The sequence below is a fragment of the Ambystoma mexicanum genome, chromosome 4p (assembly GCF_040938575.1).
Source record: "Ambystoma mexicanum isolate Mex_15411 chromosome 4p, UKY_AmexF1_1, whole genome shotgun sequence".
Lineage (NCBI taxonomy): Eukaryota > Metazoa > Chordata > Amphibia > Caudata > Ambystomatidae > Ambystoma > Ambystoma mexicanum.
In genome coordinates this window covers 992,511,246-992,534,148 of record NC_090927.1, presented here as the reverse complement: position 1 = coordinate 992,534,148, position 22,903 = coordinate 992,511,246, and the positions used below count along the sequence as shown (strand labels likewise).

Genomic DNA, 22,903 nt, shown 5'->3' with positions numbered 1-22,903 from the left:
GAAGAGAATCTGAAGCTTACGTGCTGGCGACGCTGTGAGGAAGTGCGACCAGCAACATCCCCACTACGACGCCGTCCTGCTGGAGCACACCCAAAGGCATAGAAGGTACCAGCGTTGCCGAGGGTGGAGGGAGGCAAGCAGAAACGAATATAGAGGAAGAAACTGACAAGGAGTGTTACAGGAGCCCTAGAAACCCAAGTACTGAATCTTGACAAGAAGACCATATAGAACTAGAGAGGTTTAGTAAACTTGAAAGCCAGAGTGGCCTCTAGAGTCCTCGAGAAATAAGTGACATTGTTATAATCATAAGGAGAAGGGTTTAATCAGCTTGTTCAGGATACTGAACCAATAGAGAGAAAGTGGTCATGGTGGTGGAAAAGGAACAAGGGAAACATTCCCCCACGTAACGAACTTGAGGTATTTGACTTATATAGAGACTTACAAGTATATCTGAAGAGATTAACAGGAGAGCTGAGAACGCTTCTTTTTAAAACTATTTTAGTATGAACTGAAAACCATCTGCATAGAGAGATCCAAAGGTCAATTGGCCCGATATAGCCTTAGCTTAGATGCTATTACTTGTGCTTATATTTTTAGGTTGTTTTTTTCATAGTGGTAGGGCCAGATAGCGATTAGGTTTGGACGGAGGGCTACTTTTGATTTTGACGACGTAAGAGAACCCTTTGCATTAGTTTTGTAGGTAGGAAAACTCCCTATTCGCAGCAGGGATATATAGGTGTTTCATTGAAATGTCATCCGTGAGTCTGACTCCTTCTGGATCACCACAATTTCTGATTTTGTATGCACATGTGTAGAAAGAGAAGAGCATACCTGAGCAACCCGCTCCACAGAGCCATGCTCTCTCGGCCACTGGTGCTGCCCGCATACTAATTCCTTTGCCCCATTTATAGCTGCGCTAGTTGGTTTTCGGGAACAGGCAGCATTGCAAATGTTCCCTGCTCTCAAGGACTGCACTTCCTTCCGCTCCTTGCAATAAGACAGTGATATGCCATACTGGCGATAACACTGGGGTTAGAACTCTCCTTCCCCCTTAGTGGACCTAATTCAGGTTTGATTATCTCAAGGTCCTCTAAAATGATCAGGGATTATCCCGCTGCATGTGACAAGCCCCTTGCTTCCCAACTGGGGCATGGTGAGTTTGGTAAGTGATCTTCCAACACCACCACTGGACCTTGCATCACACGGCCCCCTTGGTGGCCCCACCATCTTCCCTCTTGTTTAGGCAGGGAAACTTCATCACAGTATCCAGCATTACTCAGTAAGTGGAAACGACCTCTCGTGAACGAGTAGCTAGATCATGCAGTATGATTTTTTTCACTATTTGTTTAAGATAAATGATGCTTTAAATATCTTCTACAAATGGCCTAATGCTAATTTGTGCACATTCCCAAATAGAGTAAATGTTGCATCCGTATATTTATGCTGCATTAGCTGGCCTAGGAATTTATTATAAGTCATAGTAGCTGCTGGTGTCAGGCTATTCAGACACTTCTAGGGACAAAATGGTTGTGACTATGGGGTTATTGAACTCATGCTTGTAGACAAAATAAGCCTGGTTAGCTTGACAACAGCTCCCATTGTTGAGTATTAGTAGTGATGGGGACTGGACAACAAAAGCATTGGTGGTTACTAATGATACTTGTTACTAAGAACTCTAGTTTTGTTTGGGGTACTCGTCTTCAGCGTGAATAGTGGTACAGTTTCTGTGAATATTGGTATTAATATTGACTTGGGTACTGGTACCTGGGGCATTGTCAACAAAGGAAAGTGAGCAAGGATGGTGACTAGGTGCCATGGAAATTGGCTTGTTGTTTCTGATGGTGACTGGGGCATTTTGCTTTCCAGACAGTGGTGCACTGACACAGATTGCAATTAATGCTAAATACATTCTATTGGGTGACGTCTAAGGCCGTTGCCATTGATAGTCATTTATGAATTGTACCTTGATGTATTACTACATAATTGAAGACTTCACGATTATCTGTTATTTTTCAGGGCATCGCTGTAACATAGATGACTCGACTGAAGCCTTGTATGCAGCCTCCAGACGAGAAGGATTCAATGATGTTGTAAGAGGAAGGATTCTCTCTGGGAATTTCTTCTTGTTAAAACAGTAAGGGAACCTATTTTATTGCTCTATAGCACTATTTGCATGTTATATATGATAGGAAATGTCTACTTTGTACTGCCCAGTACAGTTTGACTTTCTACAATGAGGTGTCAGCATGCAGGATACAATATTGTTCACAGTTGGTACAGCTTGAAGAAGGTGCTGCTAATTAAAAATTGGGACATGGTCAGTACCATGGCCTTGTCAAAGAGTGACAAGCAACCGTCCCGACCTGGGTAGGAAGGCCTCAAGAAAAGCCCAAAGCCAGCCTTCACCATGAGAATTATGGCAATGGAAAAGGCCCCACGTCCTACCCCACCCCCATTGTAGAGGTCTGTTTGTAAGCAGTCCATCGCTGTCTCATGCCATACCTCCATGACAGGATGCTTGCCAGTCTTTTTGTATCTTTTTCAGAGATCAAACTGTAAAGTGATGAATAAGCAAAAGCATCAAAGGGAGAGCCCATATCGAGAACCCCAAAATAAGCAGAAGGTGAACCATAACCCAACCACCAACTGGCAGTGACCCAGTCTCATGCAGTGTTCTACTTGTGGAGAGCAAACATCTGAGAGAGAGGAGCAAAGCCATACAATGCTGCCGCGTTATGGCAGCAGGCAGATCCAGATGCCTCTGGCGACCCTAGATCACCAGGGTCCTGTGTGGAAACCAGAAGAGATATTGGACTTCTAGGGACCACCATTGCAGTTCTAAGGTGGGGCCCCACGATGGATATGGGCGTGGCTTAGCCCGCTATTTCTAACTTTACATGACATCTCGCCACCGCAAGTGTGTGGAAGACAGTGCCAGATTGGCCACAGAAAGAGGACACATCCTAGGAGGGAACGGGGGATATAAGGAAGCAACAGGATGCAGGAAGTTTGTGTTATTCAGTTGAGGTCAGAGCAAGAGGTGTACCACCAAAGGACCAGCAGAAGGAAGGAAGAGCGGCCGAGTGTGGAGGCATTTTCTGGAAAAGGTGAGATTTTAGCATGCGAGTGGAAGTGGAACTGCAGTGTGAGAGTGTGTGGTAGTGCCGCAAGTGTGGTTAGCTGAGACAGTGTAGGCTGTGAGTTTGCCATGTATTATTCTGGATGAATGGATGGTGGCTGAGGAGGAATTGGAGGGAGAAGGGAGTTGTAGTGTGGAGGAGGGAGTGGCAATGTGGTGGAGGGAGGAGTAACATCAAAAGGTGGAGGCAAAGCCTCGGATGGACAGAATATTTGAGGGAGGAGTGAGAAGAAGTGGGGAAAGACGAGAAGGAGAGGGAGAGCATGATAGAAAGGAAACTTAATCAAACAGTGTGTCAGTCAAGCACAAATTCCCAAATCCCTGTGGCACACGAACAACTGGATAGAGGAGGGAAAATTAGGAAATCCCTAAGGGAGTTTAGCTAGACAAGGCAGATCTGCTTTTAGGTAATCCTCTCTAGCATATAGTCATGCACCCATCCTCTGGAACTCGATCTCTGAGTCAGCTCAGAATACCCCCACAATACTCAAATTGTGCAAATCTCTCAAAACATGGCTCTTTCAGCAACACCTGACCATGGACTAATTCCAATGGACGCATAGACCTCATAGTGCTGCACTACTGTTAAAAGATGACAGCCCAAATGCACCCACACTCTACTACTCTTGAGCTAGGTCTGTGCTTTAAACAAAATGACAGAAATTAGACAGTAGGAGTGAACCTTCTGTATATACTAACCTGGGTTATCGATGTCTGAGTTAGGGAAGAGGTGCTAAAGAATATCAGAGAGAGATAGATGGATGCCCTAGGGACAAGGAAAATATCAATGAAAGCTCTTGAACTGTCTATCTGAGAATGTGAGTGGTTATTGTTCCATCTGTAACACTTTGGGTCAGAAGTGGCATCCTACACACGCCAACACATATCAGTCTACGCCAAAGGAACATGGATGGAGACTTCTGCGTTGTTTAGTTTAGTTTATTATTTGATAATGCGCTCCAAAACCCAGGGGTAGCCGGGCGCAGCAGTTACAAGAATACTTAGGCTTAAGGTTGCGTACATACAAAAGGATACATACAGAATAAGCATTATGTGAGTTATTAACATATATACAATACCATTATACAAATATACAAGAAATACAGGAATGTGAATCCCTCTCATAGGTCTGGTATCGGGGGAGTCAAGGTTGGTTATGCACAATGATAGGGCCAGGTTCAATGGGTTAGTTGTCGTTACTCCAGAGCCAACTTTCACCTTACTCCTGAAACTAAAGTAGGGTAGATTAGCTCTCAATGCCATAGGGAGTGAATTCCAAGCACAGGCCGCTCTAACAGGGAAGCTAGCACCGTCTGCTTTAGTTAGTCTAAATCTGGGAGTTTCAAGTAGGGAGTGGATTAGAGAAGTTTGGGAGATAGGATTGCAGTTGGAGGATTTAAGCCTCAATTTGGTACCAGTATGCTCAGAAACTTCTTCAGTTCACTGATCCAGTCCACCTTCCTGCACAGGCCCATCTGCCAGATGGAAGCTGGAGACTAAGCCCAAAAAGAGCCTCTTGGAACAGATATAAGAGGCACGTGAGAAGACATGCCATTTAAGACAAGCTCAAGCCAGTGGACATGGGTTGGGAAGTGTTGCGAATGGGCTTACCTCATTTCCCATGACACTGCTCCCCCCCTCAAGCTCTATTTTGTATTGTAGTTGTAATTTATATAGTGCCTTTTCCCATGTGTATGGCCTTAAAGTGCTTTGTATTCGGAACGCTATCGGGGACCCAAGTCCAGGTATGGTTACATTCTCAGAAAGGCTTAGTGTGTGTGCATTTGGCCAAGATTAGGATTTAGGTAGGCTGGCTAGTCTCCAGTTAGCAACCCAAGAGGTCAGGAATGTGGATAGGTGCTGAGGGAGGTCACGACATAGCGCTAGTGCAAGAGGCTTCATATGTGACCAGCTAGACTGAAAATTGCCGTAGGTTGTCACTGTTTTCTAATGGCAGAGGTGTTGAGGCAAGTCTGGTGTGAGGGTGAAGCGGTTATGTGTCCAGCTAGACTGAATTTATCGTAGTCATAGCTGCATTCTAAAGTGTGTGGATGGATAGCCGTGCCTGTGGCCGATGTCCACCAAAGTAGTGCGTTTATGCATACCTTAAGCTCAGATAGAGCTTATCTTTGATGTCTGTCATCCGATCGTCTGTGGAGAAGAGAACCATCTACCCTCATAGACTCTTCTAGGCACTATGGACAGTGATGAATCCTGCAGAGTCCTCACAGAATCCCTGCCACTACCTGATTGTAACCCGGGGGTGTGGGGGGTAGTAGCCGGTTGACTCACCTGGGAGAAGGCCCCCAAGGGAATTGGAGGGTTCCGCTAGGAGAGACACAGTACTCGTATCCATTGGAGGGTGAGATCTCCATGATGCCAGAATACCTAAAGGCTTGGTGTCAGAGTAAGGCTCCCCTTTCCAAAGGTACCCAAAATGTTAGTGAGGAAGACCCTTATGGGTTAGCATGAGAATGATGTGTATAACAATTAGGGAATCAATACCATAATTTATGACGGTTATGGTTCACCTTTGGATATAAGATATAGAACCAAGAACCAAACCGCAGTTCCTTGAAATTCAACTCTGAAAGGTATCTTTAATAAAACCTTTAAACGGAATAAATTGAATAAGGATAAAATAACTCTGGACATTGGGGACTTCAAGTCCCATAATGCTTTAACTACTAGGACGAGGAAGAGGAGCTCAGAGGCACAGAACTCTGATGCACCATCTAATGACTCTGATGGCCCACACATGAGCGAGACTTTTAACTACCCTCGGGTGCAAGCTGTGAGAACTGTGTGAGCAGCAGAAGCAGTTACAAGACGGCGGGACCACCACTGCTTTTCCCAAGTGTTGCGGCATTGAGAGAGTCGTAAAAGTTGTGGCCTTGAGGTGCAGAGACTGTGCAGCGGGAAGCCGTGTGGAGGCTTACTGCCCCACAGGAGAGAGGAGCTCTCCCAGTTCTGTGTGGTGCTTTGGTGGCTGCCGAGCATCGGAGTATGTGAGGAGTGAAGCAAGCTCCCTGCACAGAAGGCGTGAGCACTGTAGGTGTGACTGGAGCGGTCTAGCATTTAAATCCCGACGCAGGAAGCAGTGGGTTGGAAGGAGGTGCATAGGAAGACAGGTGAGTTTGCCTATGCGCGGTGACCTAGGTCGCTCCGTGACAGACCACTGTCTGGAAATAGAGACTTTGAATATCGAACTAATGATTTAAGGCAGTGGCGGCTGCTGACTCTGAAAGGTGGTGGGGCGTAACATTTTGCAGGGCAAATTTAGAAGCGAGTGAGCAGAGCGAGTGAGCCTCACCAACATCAAGGGAGTTGCGGCAGGGTTTCCCCACGCAAAAAGTTCGGAAAATGGGCTTGCAAAATGTGCAATTTACTGTCCAAACCCATACAAACATGGCCTAAAAAGTATAAGGTTTTAGGTACTAAGGATTGGTGCTGGGAGGCTTTACCACATTAATATCTGGAATGCTCTCCTGACACTAATGAATGCAATGGGGCCAGACAGCAAGTCACTTTTTCACAGCACCCCACAACATTTTCACGTCCCCTTTGCATATAATGCCAACTATGTATTTCTTAAAGCCATGGAAGTAAAAATAAGCATTTGCAATGGCAACATTTTTGGCTTGTGTGTAGGCATTTGCCAGGCGCTGCAGAAATTGTGCCAATCGGCCGTTCATTGTAGCAGCTGTAAAATGGTCTGAACACTTGGACATATAGTAAACGTGCCTGGAAAATGCCTAATGCCTAATACCTATACACAAGACAAAACTGTTGGATTTGCCAGTGCTTGTTTTTGACAGGATTTCAATGAAGGATATGCAACAAGCACTGAAGGCACACTTGGTTAAGACATGTTCATTACTCTAGTGATCCAGTTACAGCTCCAACTAAAGCATTCACTTTCAGGAGACTGCTTTGAAATAATACTGGCAGGCACTTCAAGCACAAAGTTCGATGTTACTCAGAAATCCCAGGTGAATGTGTTTTAGGTGGGGAGGGGCAGAATCGTCATAGAGATTAGCATGGCCACTGGAAGTCAATGGGAGGGTAAATGATCAAAGAACACCTGCAAGCTTTGTGTGCCTGCTCATATCACTTCCTCCCACTACTGTACTACCATTGAATAGTTTTGGCTTACAGGTTGCACTTTAGCCCCACCCAATAGCTAGAACTAAGAAGGGCACCCTCCTTGCTTTCTTTACTCGAGTGATTGTTTTAGAATCTGACCCCACATGTTTAAACCATTACTTCCATGCGTATATTGGAGCCTGTGGCATTTTATATAGCACTTATTCGGCCTAATGGATAGCAGCAATCACATGGGATATTTACAGCATGGGATGTGTCTATATAAAGAAGTGCATGGAGTAAGCATGGATTTTTGACCACTCGGAGTACTTTCTACCTACCCAATGCTGTAAGTATCGCGTGCAATCCCAAGGGGTGAATGGACGTGTTCAGCGCAAAGGGCAGCGGAATGCCAATATGGCTAGAAATCCAGAGAAGGCGAATGACGCAGAAGTGAGGTGGCGCATTGCATAGTAGAGCCACTGCATAAATGGAGGTGCAACCTCTAAAGACTCCTCAAGTAAGGCCAGCAGCCGACGCGCCCTACAAGACCCCAGTCACTGCAGCATAGGCGCTTGTGTGCGCACTGCTCCTGGTTGCCGTGCATGCCATGTCTGCCATGATACATCTGTGATGTATACCTGAGCGTTTTCATGCCACGTGAGCGTATCCTGGGATTGTTTGAAACTGGTGCAAATGGATGACTGCAGAACGTTGTGTGACCTCCAGCCCACCTAGCAAATGCATCCTTTTGAAGTATGCAGCGTCTTTAGTGTGCTACGCTGAGGCGATTATCGCCTAGAGAAAGTCATATTTGGGGGTGATGAGGCAGGGCCTGCTGTTGTGCTCATGCTCGAGTCCCGCATTCTGCTTCTGGAGCATTTGGCTCTGACATTCCTCATGATCCTTTCGACTCGAGGACGACACACTTTAATTATAAATATGTGTCCACAGTGTAATGTTAATATGAATGCAAAGCACTGACAATATTATAACTGCATGTTTTTTGTTGAGGCGTTCCATTTTTTTTTAAAGAGACGCGCTTTTGCAGGCAATGCAACTGACAGGATTGTTTTACATTACTTCATTAACAGGCCATCTTTAAACTTCTAATAGCCTTGCTTTTTTTGTACATAAGCCGACGCGCTGCACGCGCGCGCTTTCATAAATGGGTGAAATGATGAAAGCGTAATTTGGAGGTTTGATTAATTTCATCTTAAAAGAACAAAAAGCTAAATTGAGATTGGGTTAAGCTAATCTTAAATGCCCCCCGTTATTCGAAAATCGCAGGAAGGGACATTATGCAAATGCAATATTTCTCTGGGCCTGCTGTAATATTTTGCTTGCTTAAGTACATACAGCGGAAAGCTTGACCTCGCTATACGACTGACATCGGCATCTCTTTAAAACGTGTGGTGGTGTCACGTGCACCGTGAACTATGGGAGAGATATATGTGCAGGACAATGTGTAAATAAAATTCATATCAAAGACTTCTCTGTTGGCGCATCAACTTCCTCTGTCAGCACTGTGATGATCAGAGGCCTGTCGAACAACAACTATGGACGGCGTTAGATCGGGATGAAAGCACTGGATGTATAAGGCAAATTGAAATGTCCAATCGCAATTGACCTGCACGTGGTGTCGTGTATCTGAAATGGGCCTGCTTTTGATGGAAGTGGGAGGGAGGCATTCACCACCAGTAGAGTATGATCGATCTGTGTGATTTGTGTGGATTCAATGTTGGAATGAAAACCAGTTCTGTGGCGCCTACCGCCAGCATTCAGTACATCAAATCCACCTTCACATCAAGAAAAACAGTACTGCATTGCTGCTGTTTTAGTATTATACATTTAATTTGATGGAATCTCATTAACAAGCCCCGATCGCCCAGCCACCCTGACGCACATAGCACTGGCAGGCTGCCTCAGGGCCCATGGGCTCTGGCTGCTATAGACGCAGGAGAACGACGACCACGCCCTGGGCAACTTCTTCTTGCTAGGATGACTCCAGAAACCCGAAGCCGGCGATTTCCATCTAATTAGATGATGTTCGCCAAAAAAGCATCAATCAGCCAACCATCCCCACTAGATCTCGTCCCACGTCCCTGTCTACCGCACAAACTGAAGCAGGAATCTACACTGATCCTCCACCACCCCTCTTTTCCAACTGAGCAGATCAGATAACCCCTGAACAACCACCCCAATGTGACTCATCTTGACTCTGAGCGATTCCTGCTGCACACGAAACCTCACACAATGAGACACCGCCTCCGGGCAACCGCAAGCCTCACACGCTGCTGATTTAACTCTACCCATCATACACTTCCATCCCACCAACCCTGCATGACCCACCCTAAGGCGATTGAAAATAGTTTCCTTCCTTCTTGCCAACTCTACTCCCGCCTCAAACGCCTGACCCCGCACCTCCCTGCACACTGCATACAACTGCCGCCCCTTTGAACCATATCCCACCAATCCTGCCACATATCCTTAATTTTCCCACACACCATCACCAGTACCTCAGCCACACTCAATGGGACTTCCACATCCACCTCCCCCCTCAACGTGGCCTCATATGCAGCCCGATCCACCAACTCATTACCCAAGACCCCACAATGACTGGGAACCCAAGCCAACTCCACCACGGTACCCCCTGTAACACACTCCTCTAATCGCTGTCTAATGAGCACTACTATATCCCTCCTATCACAATTCCCCTCCTTGATAGCCAATAACGCACTCATCGAATCCACAAACGCCACTACCTTAGCCAACTGTTTCCCCATAATCCGAAGCACCGCCATATTAACAGCCATCAACTTCACCATATAGACGGATACATCATCCGATAACCTAGCCACCCAAAACTCCTCATCTGCCTGAAAATAGCAGGCCGTACCCAACCTGTTCCTCTCCGGATCCCTGGAACCATACGTGTATACCTGAGCACCAACTTTACCCTCCACATACTGCACCGCCAATCTCTTAATCACCCACCGATCACCACCCTTCTTGGTCACCACCTTGGCCAAATCGAAACAGATAATTGGATCATGCCTCTTCCAAACCGGCCCTACAACCCTATCCACATCTTCTACCATACACATCCCCTCCACCCCCAATCGTTTCACCAGCCTATCCGCATGCAACCCAAAAGTCCCCCCTTTCCTCTCCCAACTCACACTCTTATAGGCATGCATCCAATTAACCACCAGACACTTCTTCACAGGATGCCTCACATTAAGAGACTTACAACGCAACTAATACCTAGCAATCAGCTCCTCCCTTCTCAAATCCAATGGCAACATCCCTGCAAACACTTGCACAGCCTCTGTGGGGGACGAGCAAAACGTCCCAGTCACAATTCTCATTGCCCTTGCCTGGACACCCTCTAACATATTAAGCTGAGTCCTACTATAACTGCACTGCAGCTGAACTCCGAACTCCAACACACCCCTAACCAACCCCACATACAACATCCTCATACTCCTCTGCCCTCCACCCCACTCCTGACCCGACACCGCCTTCAACAAATTAAGATGCCCTTTATACTTCGCCACCGTCTTCCCCACTTGCAACTTCCACGATAGGCGTTCATCCAATAGCACAGCAAGATACCGAAATTCCGACACCCGAACAAACACATACCCGCTGTACTTGAGATCCAAACTGACATCACTATGTCACCTGTTAAACAACATACACACCGTTTTGTATGAGGACACCTTAAAACCCCAATCCTGACAACACCTTTCCATTACCTCCAAATCCTCCTGCAACCTTCCTTGAATCACTCCATCCACCTTACCACTAACCCAAATAACTCCATCCTCTGAATAAAATCCCACCTGACAACCACACTCCTGAGATTTTTCTACAAGGCCATCCACCCCTACAAGAAACAGAATAGAACTGATAACACCAACCTGGAGGGCGGGGGGTCCAATTTTCCATGAAACCCCCCCGGGACAACACATCCCCAATGCGCACCCGAACTCTATTCATCAGAAAATCCTTAATCCAGGAAACCATCTTCCCCTTAACACCTTTCTCTCAAAACACAAATAGCAGGCCATCCCTCCACACCATATCATACGTCTTTTCCATATCAACAAAGATCGCTCCCACCATCTCCCGACAAGACAATGCCTCCTCCACATCTGTTGCCAGCGCCACAACTGCATCCATCACAGATCTAGATTTACGGAACCCATGCTGAAACACACTGAGCCGCTCCTCCGACTCCAAAAAGTGCACCAGGCGGCCACACACCATTTTTTCCATCACCTTGCACAAAACAGAAGTCAAAGCAATAGGCCAATAGGACCCACACAAGCCAGCCGACTTCCCCAATTTCAAAATCGGCAGGATGGCAGCCCTCTTCCACCCACTAGGCAATGTACCGTGACTCCACAGAACATTAAACAGCCGCAAAACCTCCAGCAAACAAACATCTGGCAAATGCTGCAAATAAACATAACGCACCCCATCCTCACCCGGACTCGAATCCCATCGCCCCCTCAGCACAGCCCGCAACTTACTCAAAGAGAAAGACCTATCCATACTGGATGTCCAATTATCCACAACATTCAGCACACCCTGATTAACAGCCATAAACTCTGTCATTTTCCATCCTGGACACCAGAGAATAATTTTCCATGCTGTGCATACCCGCAAAATACTTTTCCAGTGCCTCAGCTTTACCACCATCATCCACCTTATCACACCCCTTATCAGTAATCACCGAGATCCACCTCTCGCCTGCCGGGTCATACGCCGAAACCTCGCCCACACCTTCGACAAACATGTATCACTAGAGAGAGTACTACAAAAATTCCTCCAATACACCCGCTTCTGACACCAAATCACCCTCTGCACCAGTGCCCTAGCCTTTTTATACGCGACAATGTCCACTACCGCTTTAGTACGCATGGCCTTCCACCATTTCCGCTTCCTATCCTGAACAACCGATGTACATTCTGACGACCACCACGGGACCTCAGGTTTCTCGAAGAGCTTACCTCGAGCCGGGGCCAGTTCCGCCACAACACTGCGAAAGACGTCCTGCAGAGCCAAATCCATCTCATCCACAGTGGGTTGCACCCCACCCCCTGATCATCACTCAACCCCATCACACCCATCCATTTGCCACACCCCTCTCCAAACTTTACCCAACCCAAATTACGGGAGTTACACCCCCTCGGGGCAGGACTTGCCAACTTCACCACCCTGACATCTACCTCTACAGATATAGACCCATGATCACTCCCCATCTCCCCATCCGTCGTCAGTTTCCAAACACATTTAGAAACTAAAGAAGCTGAGACCCAGGTCAAATACAGACAAGACCCATACTGGTATGAACATCAGTCCTAGTATGCCCCGGCTCTTTCAATAAGACAAGCCCACACTCCAGAGCCAGCACCTCAAGACTAGCCCCATTAACACCTGTCACAGCACTATTCCACAACGTATTGTGACAATTAAAATCACCACAAAAAACATCTGTCACTCTGCCCAAAGGCCTGCTGCAAAGCCCCCATGTCAATAGGTCTACATGGATTGTAAAAATTCAAAACCATCAACACCCATGAACAACCTCACACCAATCATCTTCAACTCCCCTTCAAACTCAAGTACAGAACATTGAATACCATTCTTCACCAAAATGCTTACCCCTCCCCCACGTCCCTCGACTATCCTTCTGAAACAATGCATAGCCCGGGAAGCGAAAATGAATACCTTCTCTCAACCACGTCTCCTGAACACCCACAACATCACCCGCCCTCACCAACTCTTTCTTCAACTCCTGCCCCTTCGCCAACATATTCCTTGCATTCCCTTGCCCCAACCTTAGACCCCTGAACTCTCACGGGGGACGTCAACACCACTCATCATCTTATGTACATCCTTATCTGTGAGATATCCAATCCTTAAATGCATCTTCGCTGCCTTCACCACCGCCTGTAACCTGTCCGATTTTGACTGACACTCTGCCATCATATTAATAGTTGCGATAATAAAACATAACAAATCCACCATTCTGATAGTGACACCCCCTCCAATCACCCCCCTTAACACCCAAGAACCCGAACCTCCCCCACCTCAACCTTCTTCACCGCTGCAGCAGGACTACCTACCACAACCATCTGCTCTTCCCGCACCTTCTGAACTGCTGCAGCATAACTGATGTTATGACTCTCCTTTGTGCTCACTACCTTACAGTCCTCCACCTGTGCAACACACCCCCTAAAAGAAGCAACATGATCCCCACCACAATTGCAACACTTCGGTGTACATACCAAAACACACTCTATAATATCAAGGGGACTGCCACACTTACCACACCTCCTCTCCCTCCTAAAAGACTGTGCCACGTGACCATATTCCTGACACTTATAGCACCTAGGAGGGGCTGGGGCATAAGGCTCCACCTGAAAAAGCTGAAACCCCAAAAACACGTGCTCCAGCACCTCACTCCCCCTAAACCGAATAGCCACAGTTGTAGAAATTACACCTCCATCAGGATCTTTCCTATCCAACCGCCACACCTCCAAAACCCCCAACTCCTGCAAGGAACGCACAATATCCTTGTCATGCACACAAAGAGGTACTCCATGAATCACTCCCTTAAACACTGCACCGCACTGTTCTTATACAGAAACAGAATGTCTCCCAAGACATCCCAAATCCAACGCCTTGTTCCAGGGCACCTCACCCACACCTTTAACCAACAAACTCCCCCCACTGATTACCTGGACAGACTGCACGGCACCAATCCCTTTCCAGACCCACTCTGATACCACAAAAGGGCCAACTCCACTAAGATCTTGATCGGGCTTCACCGACTTTATGACCACCTGCCAACCTAACTCTGCCTCTATCCATTCAACCGCAGCCTCACACCTACCCACACCCTGCTGTCCACCACAAGAACCCCCACTGCCCTCCACCCTCTGATCCACAGGGGATCTACTACGAAGTAGCGCTCCACTGTCATCCTCCTGCAACCCCCCCTCCTCCCCACACCGCCAAACCCTCTGTCAGAGACTGGCGACTACCACCCCCACCCAATTTCCCTTTCCCACCATCACCCTTGCCACTTTTCTTCCCACTTCTCCCCCCTCCAGTCCTAAGGGACTCTTTGTCAAATACACCACTGGCTTCCCCTGCAGACCCAAGGGTACCCTTACTACGCAATGCATCACCCCTCCCAGAAGCAGACCTTACATCATCTTGCGCCCCTACCCCGTACCGCAGCCCGCAGCTGCCTTCTCCAGAGTGTGCCCATACCCATTCATAACGGTGGGCACGGACACCTTCCACACACGTACCAACAGCCAACTAGCATGTCACCCTTAACCTCCCCAGAGCTGCACACACACAGCCCCCGCCGGCAACAAAACACGCCCCCTTTGCAAACACAGCCGCCACACCCGTAATAACACAATGCATCCCACATGCGCCTCTACCTATGTCCACAAAGTTCTCCCTCCTCCTGTGCCCACCTGTCCTTCCTCCTTCAGAGGGTAGCTTCTCCGCTGACTAAACCCTCAGTCTCTCTGCTGCTGGAGAAGTGCAGTCACGTGCAGATGACGTCTGCAAAAAAGAAACCCCTGGGCAACTGTCCAACACTAAGAAAGTTAAGTGAGTAGGTGGCGCCGCACATGCGTCCATTACCCCACTCCACCCTTGTGTGTCATCATAATGACTTTCATTGGCTGGTAAACAGCTAATGAAAACTGAAAATTCAGTTACTATGGTGTTGCAGACAGAAGATCGGATAACTGTGCTGTTTGCGCATATAATTGATTAATACTGGCGGGCCGGGGCCACTGCTCTTACACCCCGCAAGGGTTCTAACAATAACTGATAAGAAAAGTGCATAGAGCTAGAAGCTCCTAGCTCTATGCACTATATAAAGTAAGGAAAACTGCGTGAAATGGGACTCGGCCCCCGCCCAGCCATCCAAGAAGCGAGAGAGAGCTAATGATTTAATTAATACACATTGCCGCCTCGCTTAAATAAATAAATATCATACAACACAGATTGATTAGACAACGCTTTTCTCTGCACTCCGGACGGGAGGGGTCAGCACCCCCATGCCCTAAATAAGGGCCACCACTGATTAAATTATTTTTGGGGTAATTCTTACATTAAGAGAAATGTGAAACCGAAAGATTATATTCAGTGTTGCCAAAGTAAAGAGAGGGCAATGCTTGAGCAAGAGAACCCGTATTACCTAAACCAAAGGAAGGGGACAAGACCTGAAAACAATTATAACTACCATTGCCAAAGTAAAGATGGGGCAATACTTGATCAGGAGAACCAGCATTGCCTAAGCCAAAGAGAGGCAATAAGAAATAAGAGTGAAACACGTGTTCCTAGAGAAAGAAAACTAAATCAGATATAGTATCAGCAGTTAATTGGTGGAACAAAGGAACCCCAAAGGTGGCAGGAAAGAAGCCCTCCTTGTAGTCATTATCAAGGGAGTAGAGGAAACTAACCTGCATTGCATGTGGCAAAAGTCAGAGGAGCACATGGCATCAATGAGTGTTATGTCTTTTTGAAAGAGGTTGTAAATATCATTGTTGTTGAAGGTTGAAAACCTTTATGAAGTTTGAAGTATACCTCACCACTCAGTATTAGTAGTAGTAGGAGTGTTATCCTGGCAGGGGAGTATACCAGGCAAGCGACTTTTTAGTAGTTCATCCTGGCAGGTGCATTAAGATTAAAGTATGTGTTGGAAAGTGGCAAGGCCACTTAAATGTGATGCTTTGAACTGTGATTAAAACTCTTCCTGGCAAAATCTAATTGTGTATGAAGAGAAAGATATTGAGCAATCAAAGAATGGGAAGATAAAAGTCTTGCGGTTTTGTTGAATTAGAAAATTGCAAACACTTTGGACAGTTACCTTGGAAGAGAACAACCGTTGGAAAGCTTGTGGAGTGAAGAGCACTTTGTGTTGCATTTTCAAACAGACTTTGGATATTGAAAATAACTTTCTTGACTGGAACTTCGATCTAAGAATCCTGCTTTAATCCTGGGGAAGGAGAAACTGACCCAGATTACAAGGAATCTTGGTTATAAAGTTGTGTTTGCAAATAATGATTATACTGTTGAGTTTGATCAGCCATCTAATACCTGTATATTTTGTTATTTGTATAAGTATGAGGGACAGAAACCTTTTTAGAGTGTTTTCCTTCAGTCTTAGTTTAATAGGTAGGGAAATCCTCGTTAGATCGGGGATAGTTAGGTGTTTTTCTCACCCTTATTATTTAAATAAAGTTGGCTAATTGTAAGAAAACTCTACTTGGCCGCCTCGAATTTCTGACCCCTCACACTACCCTCAAGTCAACTGAGCGTCCTAGGACATCTTCTAGGCGAGACAGACAGGCTACCATAGGATCTAGGAGATTTTCTAAACGCCATAGACCGGTTACCTTTTATAGTCTTGCTAAATATCGTCCAAGTTATATAATAGTTATCATTCAACGCCACAGCCCTGCGCTCTGCAACTGGTCCCTATGGCAACGTTAGCGTTGTGTTTGCCCATTCCAAGATGGCCGAACGCAGACACATTGTACGCTCCGTCACGTGCCCACGTCACAGACCCGGAACTAGGTCCTAGAAGATTTATATACTTCATTCTCCGGCAGACTTTGCATTGCAGCAGTGCTTTGTTGCATAATGCTGCATTTCCGTCTTGTCAGTAAGCTAATCTCCTTTTGCTCTGCCTTTCATCGTATTCCTTCCTGGCTGCCAATTTCCTTCCTTTTTTCCTCCTGTTGCCTCTCGGAGCCTGCATTCTCTTTGCATACTGTGAGAAAACTGAGGGTATTCTCCCAGTAAAACCTTTAGACTCCCTTATTCAGGTGGCCGGGACATGGCTATCGCTGTTGGATCCAGTTCCTGGGGGTGGACCAGTGGGGGAGGATCACCTGGGTAGGGGAACCCAGGGTTATGCTAAGGGGAATACCCAAGGAGAGACGCATTATTCTACCGAGGAGGAAGAAGAGGGGAATGAACTACCTGCAGTTTTCTTTGGTTATTCCATTTCTACCTCCCTCCACCCATAGAAGACCCTTAGTAAAGTCCTATCAACTGTACACCTCTGATAAACCAACTCGAAGTCCAAACCCTGTGGCATCTCAAAGCTGCATCTCCCAGAACCCCTGTTTTCCTGTTCCCTACCTGCAAACTCCCGGCCATTCTTTTCCATGCCCCTCTTGTCAATATTTCCCACGTGTCCCATTTGCGCAGAAGAAATACTACCATTTCCACAACTCCCCTTGTTTAGTTTGTGAACCCTATCAATCCCATCCCTTTGATTGTCATCTTCCGAACACCCAATCTGCTCAGATAAAATACTACCATTCCTATAATCCCCTATGTTCTGTCCTCCATCCTGGTTTTTCTCGTCTATTTCACAAACCCTACCCATTTCACTCTTCACAGTCTACCAGTCAATCTCCATTCTATCTCGTAAGGCATTCCGACATGAATACTGTTTTTGCGACTTGTACTGTTAAGCCTGTGTACAGGTCCCAACTCGAGGGTCAGGCAAAGTCTAGCAATTAACTTAAACCACATACAACTGACGGCCCTTCCTTTTCCCCACAGGGATAAAAGGTGCAACAGAAACATGCAGAAGGCGAGTGTAGCAGACAGCATGAAAAGACGGCTACCAAGCGGGAGTTAAAAGGAGAAAGGCGGCGGAAGTCGAGAGGGCGGCAAGGAGAGAAGTGACCTTGCCCTTTTCGTCTCAGGCCCGCGGAACATTCGTCGATGAAAGTCCATGAACAATAGCATCACTGTCCTGCAGCAGATGTGAACGGTACACAGGCAAGCCTATGCCGATAAGGCGGAGCAGAGGAGACTGCCACAACCGTGGCACCTGCCTTGACTCCAAAGAAGCCGGAAGCCAAGCTGTTCATCGCAGTCAGTGAGTCAAGTGGAGAATTGATAAGCACCGATCAGTGTTGAGTGAGAATCGCAAAGTGGCAACCAAGACTAATGAACTGTAAAGGAACTGTTAGAAGTGGGAGGGGGAGACCAGCTGCAGAGGGAAAGCGGCACCATGTGGATGCTAACTCTAGAGACTCCGGTCGAGCCCCATATGAGAAACTCCAGAAACCAGAAGGCCACCAAAGGAATGCAAAGTGGTCATATGTGAAGGTTGAGCAAAATCCCTGTACATTCTAAAGACTTTGATTCGTGAATTGGCATGAAAGCAAGGGAAGAGAATCCCAAAACCTCTGAACTGTATAAAAGTGAACATTAAAAGTAAGGAGGGGTCAGCCCAGAAGAGGGGGACCAGGGTTGAGCCACTATCACCCTGCTCGAGAGCCATACTAAATCCGGTGAAGGAAGGCTAAGAATCAAGAGGGGTCAGAACCCAGCGGAGGGAGATCCAAGGGTGAAAAGTCATCACCCCAAAGTGGAAGTTAGGAGACGACAAGAGTGAACCCGAAGGAGGGATTCCAGATATGAAGCTATCATTCAAGTACTAGCAGTCAAGATAGGTCTGGACACGGCAGAGGGAGATCCGGGGGTGAAATTGCCACCCGAGTACTGACAGTCAAGAGGGATATGAGCCTGGCTGCGGGAGATCCGAGGGTAAAGCTTTCATCAGAACTTTATGTGGAATACGATATGAGAAGGGTCAGCCCAGAAGAGGGGGACTCATGGGTGAAGCCGTCTCCCTACCGGAAATTGTAAAAGACGATATGAGAAGGGTCAGCCTAGAAGAGGGAGACCAAGGGGTGAAACCATCACCCACATTTAACTTTGGAAACAAATTTTCATTTGTTAAAGAAACTTTTGTTTTGTTGTTTAAACACATCAGGCCTTGAAGGCAAGAGACTTTCAGAGGAAACAAGACTTAGCCATCAACGTCCTGAGCGCTGCCATTGGAACTGTTGTCTCGTGCTGGAGAAGCCAGAGACCGTACTGTGCTCCAAGTTCCCATCTTACCCTGTATCTAAAACATGGGGAAGGGAGACTCTGGCTACTGCCTCCTGACTTATCATTTGAGAACACTTCTTTCTTTCTTGAAACTTAACCCCACATCTTTTGTATTTAGTGTAAAGAATTGGTAATGGGGTTTCTTAGCACCACTAGGACTGCCTTATTTTCATTTGATGGTCGACACCTGTCCCCATCTTAGATTTAGGCTTAGATTAGGCATTTTTCAAACCCGCAAACCACTTTCATTGTTTAGTAAACACCCTTGAACAGTGATCACTTGTGTCTTTCTTACTTGTGTCATCATGAGTTTCTCACAATACCCACATGTTGTTTTCTACTGCCTCATTGCCTTTCCTTCTGCTGCATCCATGTAGGGAGGTTCTTTGCATAATTCCTCCCTTCAATCTTCCTACTTGGAATTCACATTCCATTCAGAGAGAAGTCCTTGCCACCAAGTTTTCAGCCCATTGCTTCATATTACATCAGGTCGAAGACAGTGTATGCTGCATACCTATTTGGATCCACCCGGATACTGACTGTGCAGTTTATTTCCCCTCCTGGATTGGGTCCACATTCCCTGGGCAGAGCCAGGCACTTAGTATCATCTTTTGGGTCACAGTGGCTGCCCAGAGAATAGGTTGCTGCAAGCCTCACTCCGATCTGCCTGCTCACCACAAGGTAAAACAAGATCATGACAATAAGCGCTACCAACAGGGATCTAGTAAATGCGATATCCAGGATACCTGCGTATAACCACTGTGCATTACAGTGACTAACATAAGGATCTATAAGTGCAATGGAGGGTTACCAACATATATCTTGGAGCGAACTAGGCGGGCTACCATTATAAGGAGCGCCCTGAAGTCTGCAGGTGTGTTGGTGCTAGGGGGATGCTCCTTTCTCCCATTTCCTCTAATGTGGAATAGTAAATGAAAATGTGTCTCTTAACCCACTCTTGGCATCCTGCCACCTTAAGATCTTCTAAATATGGAGATTATCTTTATCTGTCATAGATTTCATGCTTTTGGTCTCTGTATGGGCAAAGTCCCTACTTCCAGAAAGGTGCTTTGATTCTTCTCATGTGGGTGCGGGTCCCGGACTTGCCACTGTGTGATCAGTGTTCAGCTTAGTTTCTCATATTTTTAGATACTCTTTCTCTCTGGCTTTCCTCAGGGTCCCAGACCCCCTCTCTGTGGTGTGGGTCCTCAACTCGCACAATGGCATTGTCTCCCTATGGTTCACTTTCCTGCCAAGGAGACAACTTTCTTGTGCTCTTGTCAGGGTCCCAGACCCTCTCTCAGTGTGGTACAATCCTCGACACGCACCATGGCGTTGGTTCCCCTTGGTTCACTTTCATGCCAAGTAGACCACTTTCTCTTGCTTTCCTCAGGGTCTCAGACCCTCTCTCTGTGGTTCACTTGCTCAGCTCTGTGCCTCCCCGATCTAGTGCAGCTCGCGGATAACCCGCGTATTTGTTTATTCTCTCCAGGTCAGTATGAGTGTTCTCCAGTTTTTCTGGAGGCTCCAGTCTCAATCGGGACTATGTCGCAGTCGGCAGCGGTTCATTTGGCATCTGCTCCTTCCCTGCGGGGCGTCCTTTCCCCAGGATCGCTCGCCGGTGCAATGGAAGCCTGGAGGTCTCACAGCAGTAAAGTGAGAAGTCCTGGCATCAGCAACCTTTCTCGCACTCTTCCCCTCTGTGCTCGGCCTCCCAGGGTTTAGCCATCGTTCTCCGCTCCCCAGTTTGCTGCTACAGTTGAGCCTGAACACCTTTGAAACTCCTGCAAAGGATAATTATACTGCTTCAGTCCAATCAGCAGTTTCACAAGACTAGAGCATTCATCCAGCTTCTCCGACATAGTCTTTGTACTCGCGGTCCTCTTCTTCATCCCAGTACTAGTCTTAAAGCTATGTGTCTGATATCTGGAAGTTTGGATTCTCATATTTGTTTAAGCCAGATGGAATACATTGGCAATTAAACATGTCAGTTCTGTCTAAGCAGGCATAAGAGTGATTTAAAGAGGGGGAAGAAGTGGGGTCTATTACAGCGGTTAGATATTCCATTCTCGGATGGTCTTGTTCCCCAATCTCAGTGTGGAGTTCTTAAACCACTGACTCTTTTACTGTGTTTGTTACCAAAGGGAGCAGCAGTGCATTGTGGACATACTGCCCTAGCACCCAGAAAAGGTCTCCCTCTAGGGAAAAAGGGACTACATCCGCAGATTCGTCACAGTGCAATAAAAGTGCCAGCCTTCAAAGTTCTTCAAGTGCAATAGGTTAGCTGAATGTACAGAATTTCTTCTGAATGCAGTGCAGACGCTGACCTTCAGAATCCTTTAAGAGCAGTACACATGTTGGCTTTGGATCTATGGAGAAACTGCTAAGGGCATTGGTAGATGCGCAACTAACCATCAACTGTCAACATGAGGAGACCTTGGTAGCTACATGGTGTGATTGCAGAGAGCCACCAGCAGTACCACCAACTAGCTTACAAATGCTCAGCACTTAGGAAGATCAATTTGCTTTTTTTGGGTCCGTTTTGAGAGGGTTGCAGAGATGGTCTGGTTGCACTACGACTGTTGGACTAAGTATATCATCCAACTGTTGACAGTAGAAGTGCAACAAACATCCCATGTCTTAAACCCGAATGGGAAAACTCTCTATGAAGATATGAAGGGGGTATGCTCAAACGTTTAGGACAAGACAGAAAACGTTATCGATATCACTTTAGGCATCTTTGTCAAGGTGAAACTCCCTGACAGCTGGCGTACAGAGTCATGGATTTGCTGAACAAAAGGCTGTTGGACAAAACGTATGACCAGGTGGAAGAGACACTTGTACTGGAGCAGTTTATAGACTCCCTGCTCCCATATACAGAAGGTCATATGGCAGCTCCATGAACCCTCCCTGCAACAAGCCATAAAGACAGCTAATGTACACCAAAGCCATTTACGCCAGAGAAGCTAGTGGGGGCTATCAGGGCGTGGAAGGGAGATACATCAAACATGCTGGAGGCCTAGTCCCAGTATCCCACTTCAGCCAGAGTGTAAACTAAGGACACTTACTCCCACCCCAGAGGGGTAGATACCTGGACCTTCACCTCAGCCTAAGGACATAAGATGTTCTGCCTGTGGACACCCGGGACACTTAGCCCGTTTTTGTCCAGAAAAGCCAAAAGAGGAACTGATGGAAATTGGGCTTGTACATCCAAGTCCAAGCTTCTCAGTCAAGGGAGAACCAACTGAGTTTTCTGGGGAATGAGCCAAATGAGAACACCTTGCAGATCTAGTCCTGGAAGAAGAGGAGGAGGGGTCGGAGCCAGTGACCTCGGACGGCTTTACCATGCCAGAGACTGCCCAGAAATTCCACCTACCTGTTGAAATCCAAGGCTTCCCAGCAAGGGCTTTCCTGTACTCTGGGAACAAGAACACTCTTTAGAACTACATCCAGGTAGCCTGACTCAAATTATCTTTGTATACAGGGACATTGATCTCTACCCCCACCCAAACCTGATGTTATAATTACTCAACAACGAGGTCCAGATGACCATGATCACCATGCCAGGACTCCGTGAAGAAGTACCACTCATCACAGATTTCCTACCACTTGATCTATGTTGCAAGGAGGTTCAGGGGTTTAGATAACAAAACCCTTGGAATGGCTGGGAGGATAAGTCAGCCAGTGGTCAAGGAGGAGAGGACTTCGAGG

General features: G+C 46.9%; 1 protein-coding gene across 2 annotated transcripts in view; it reads left to right on the top strand.

Moving 5' to 3' along the window:
* QRSL1 (glutaminyl-tRNA amidotransferase subunit QRSL1) overlaps positions 1 to 22,903 on the top strand; it is a 522,490-nt gene that overhangs the window by 419,266 nt on the left and 80,321 nt on the right. For both annotated transcript variants that reach the window (XM_069606574.1, XM_069606573.1), the window contains exon 9: positions 2,017 to 2,134. In XM_069606574.1, coding sequence (XP_069462675.1) covers positions 2,017 to 2,134 — 118 coding nt within the window. The remainder of the gene's footprint in view (positions 1 to 2,016; positions 2,135 to 22,903) is intronic.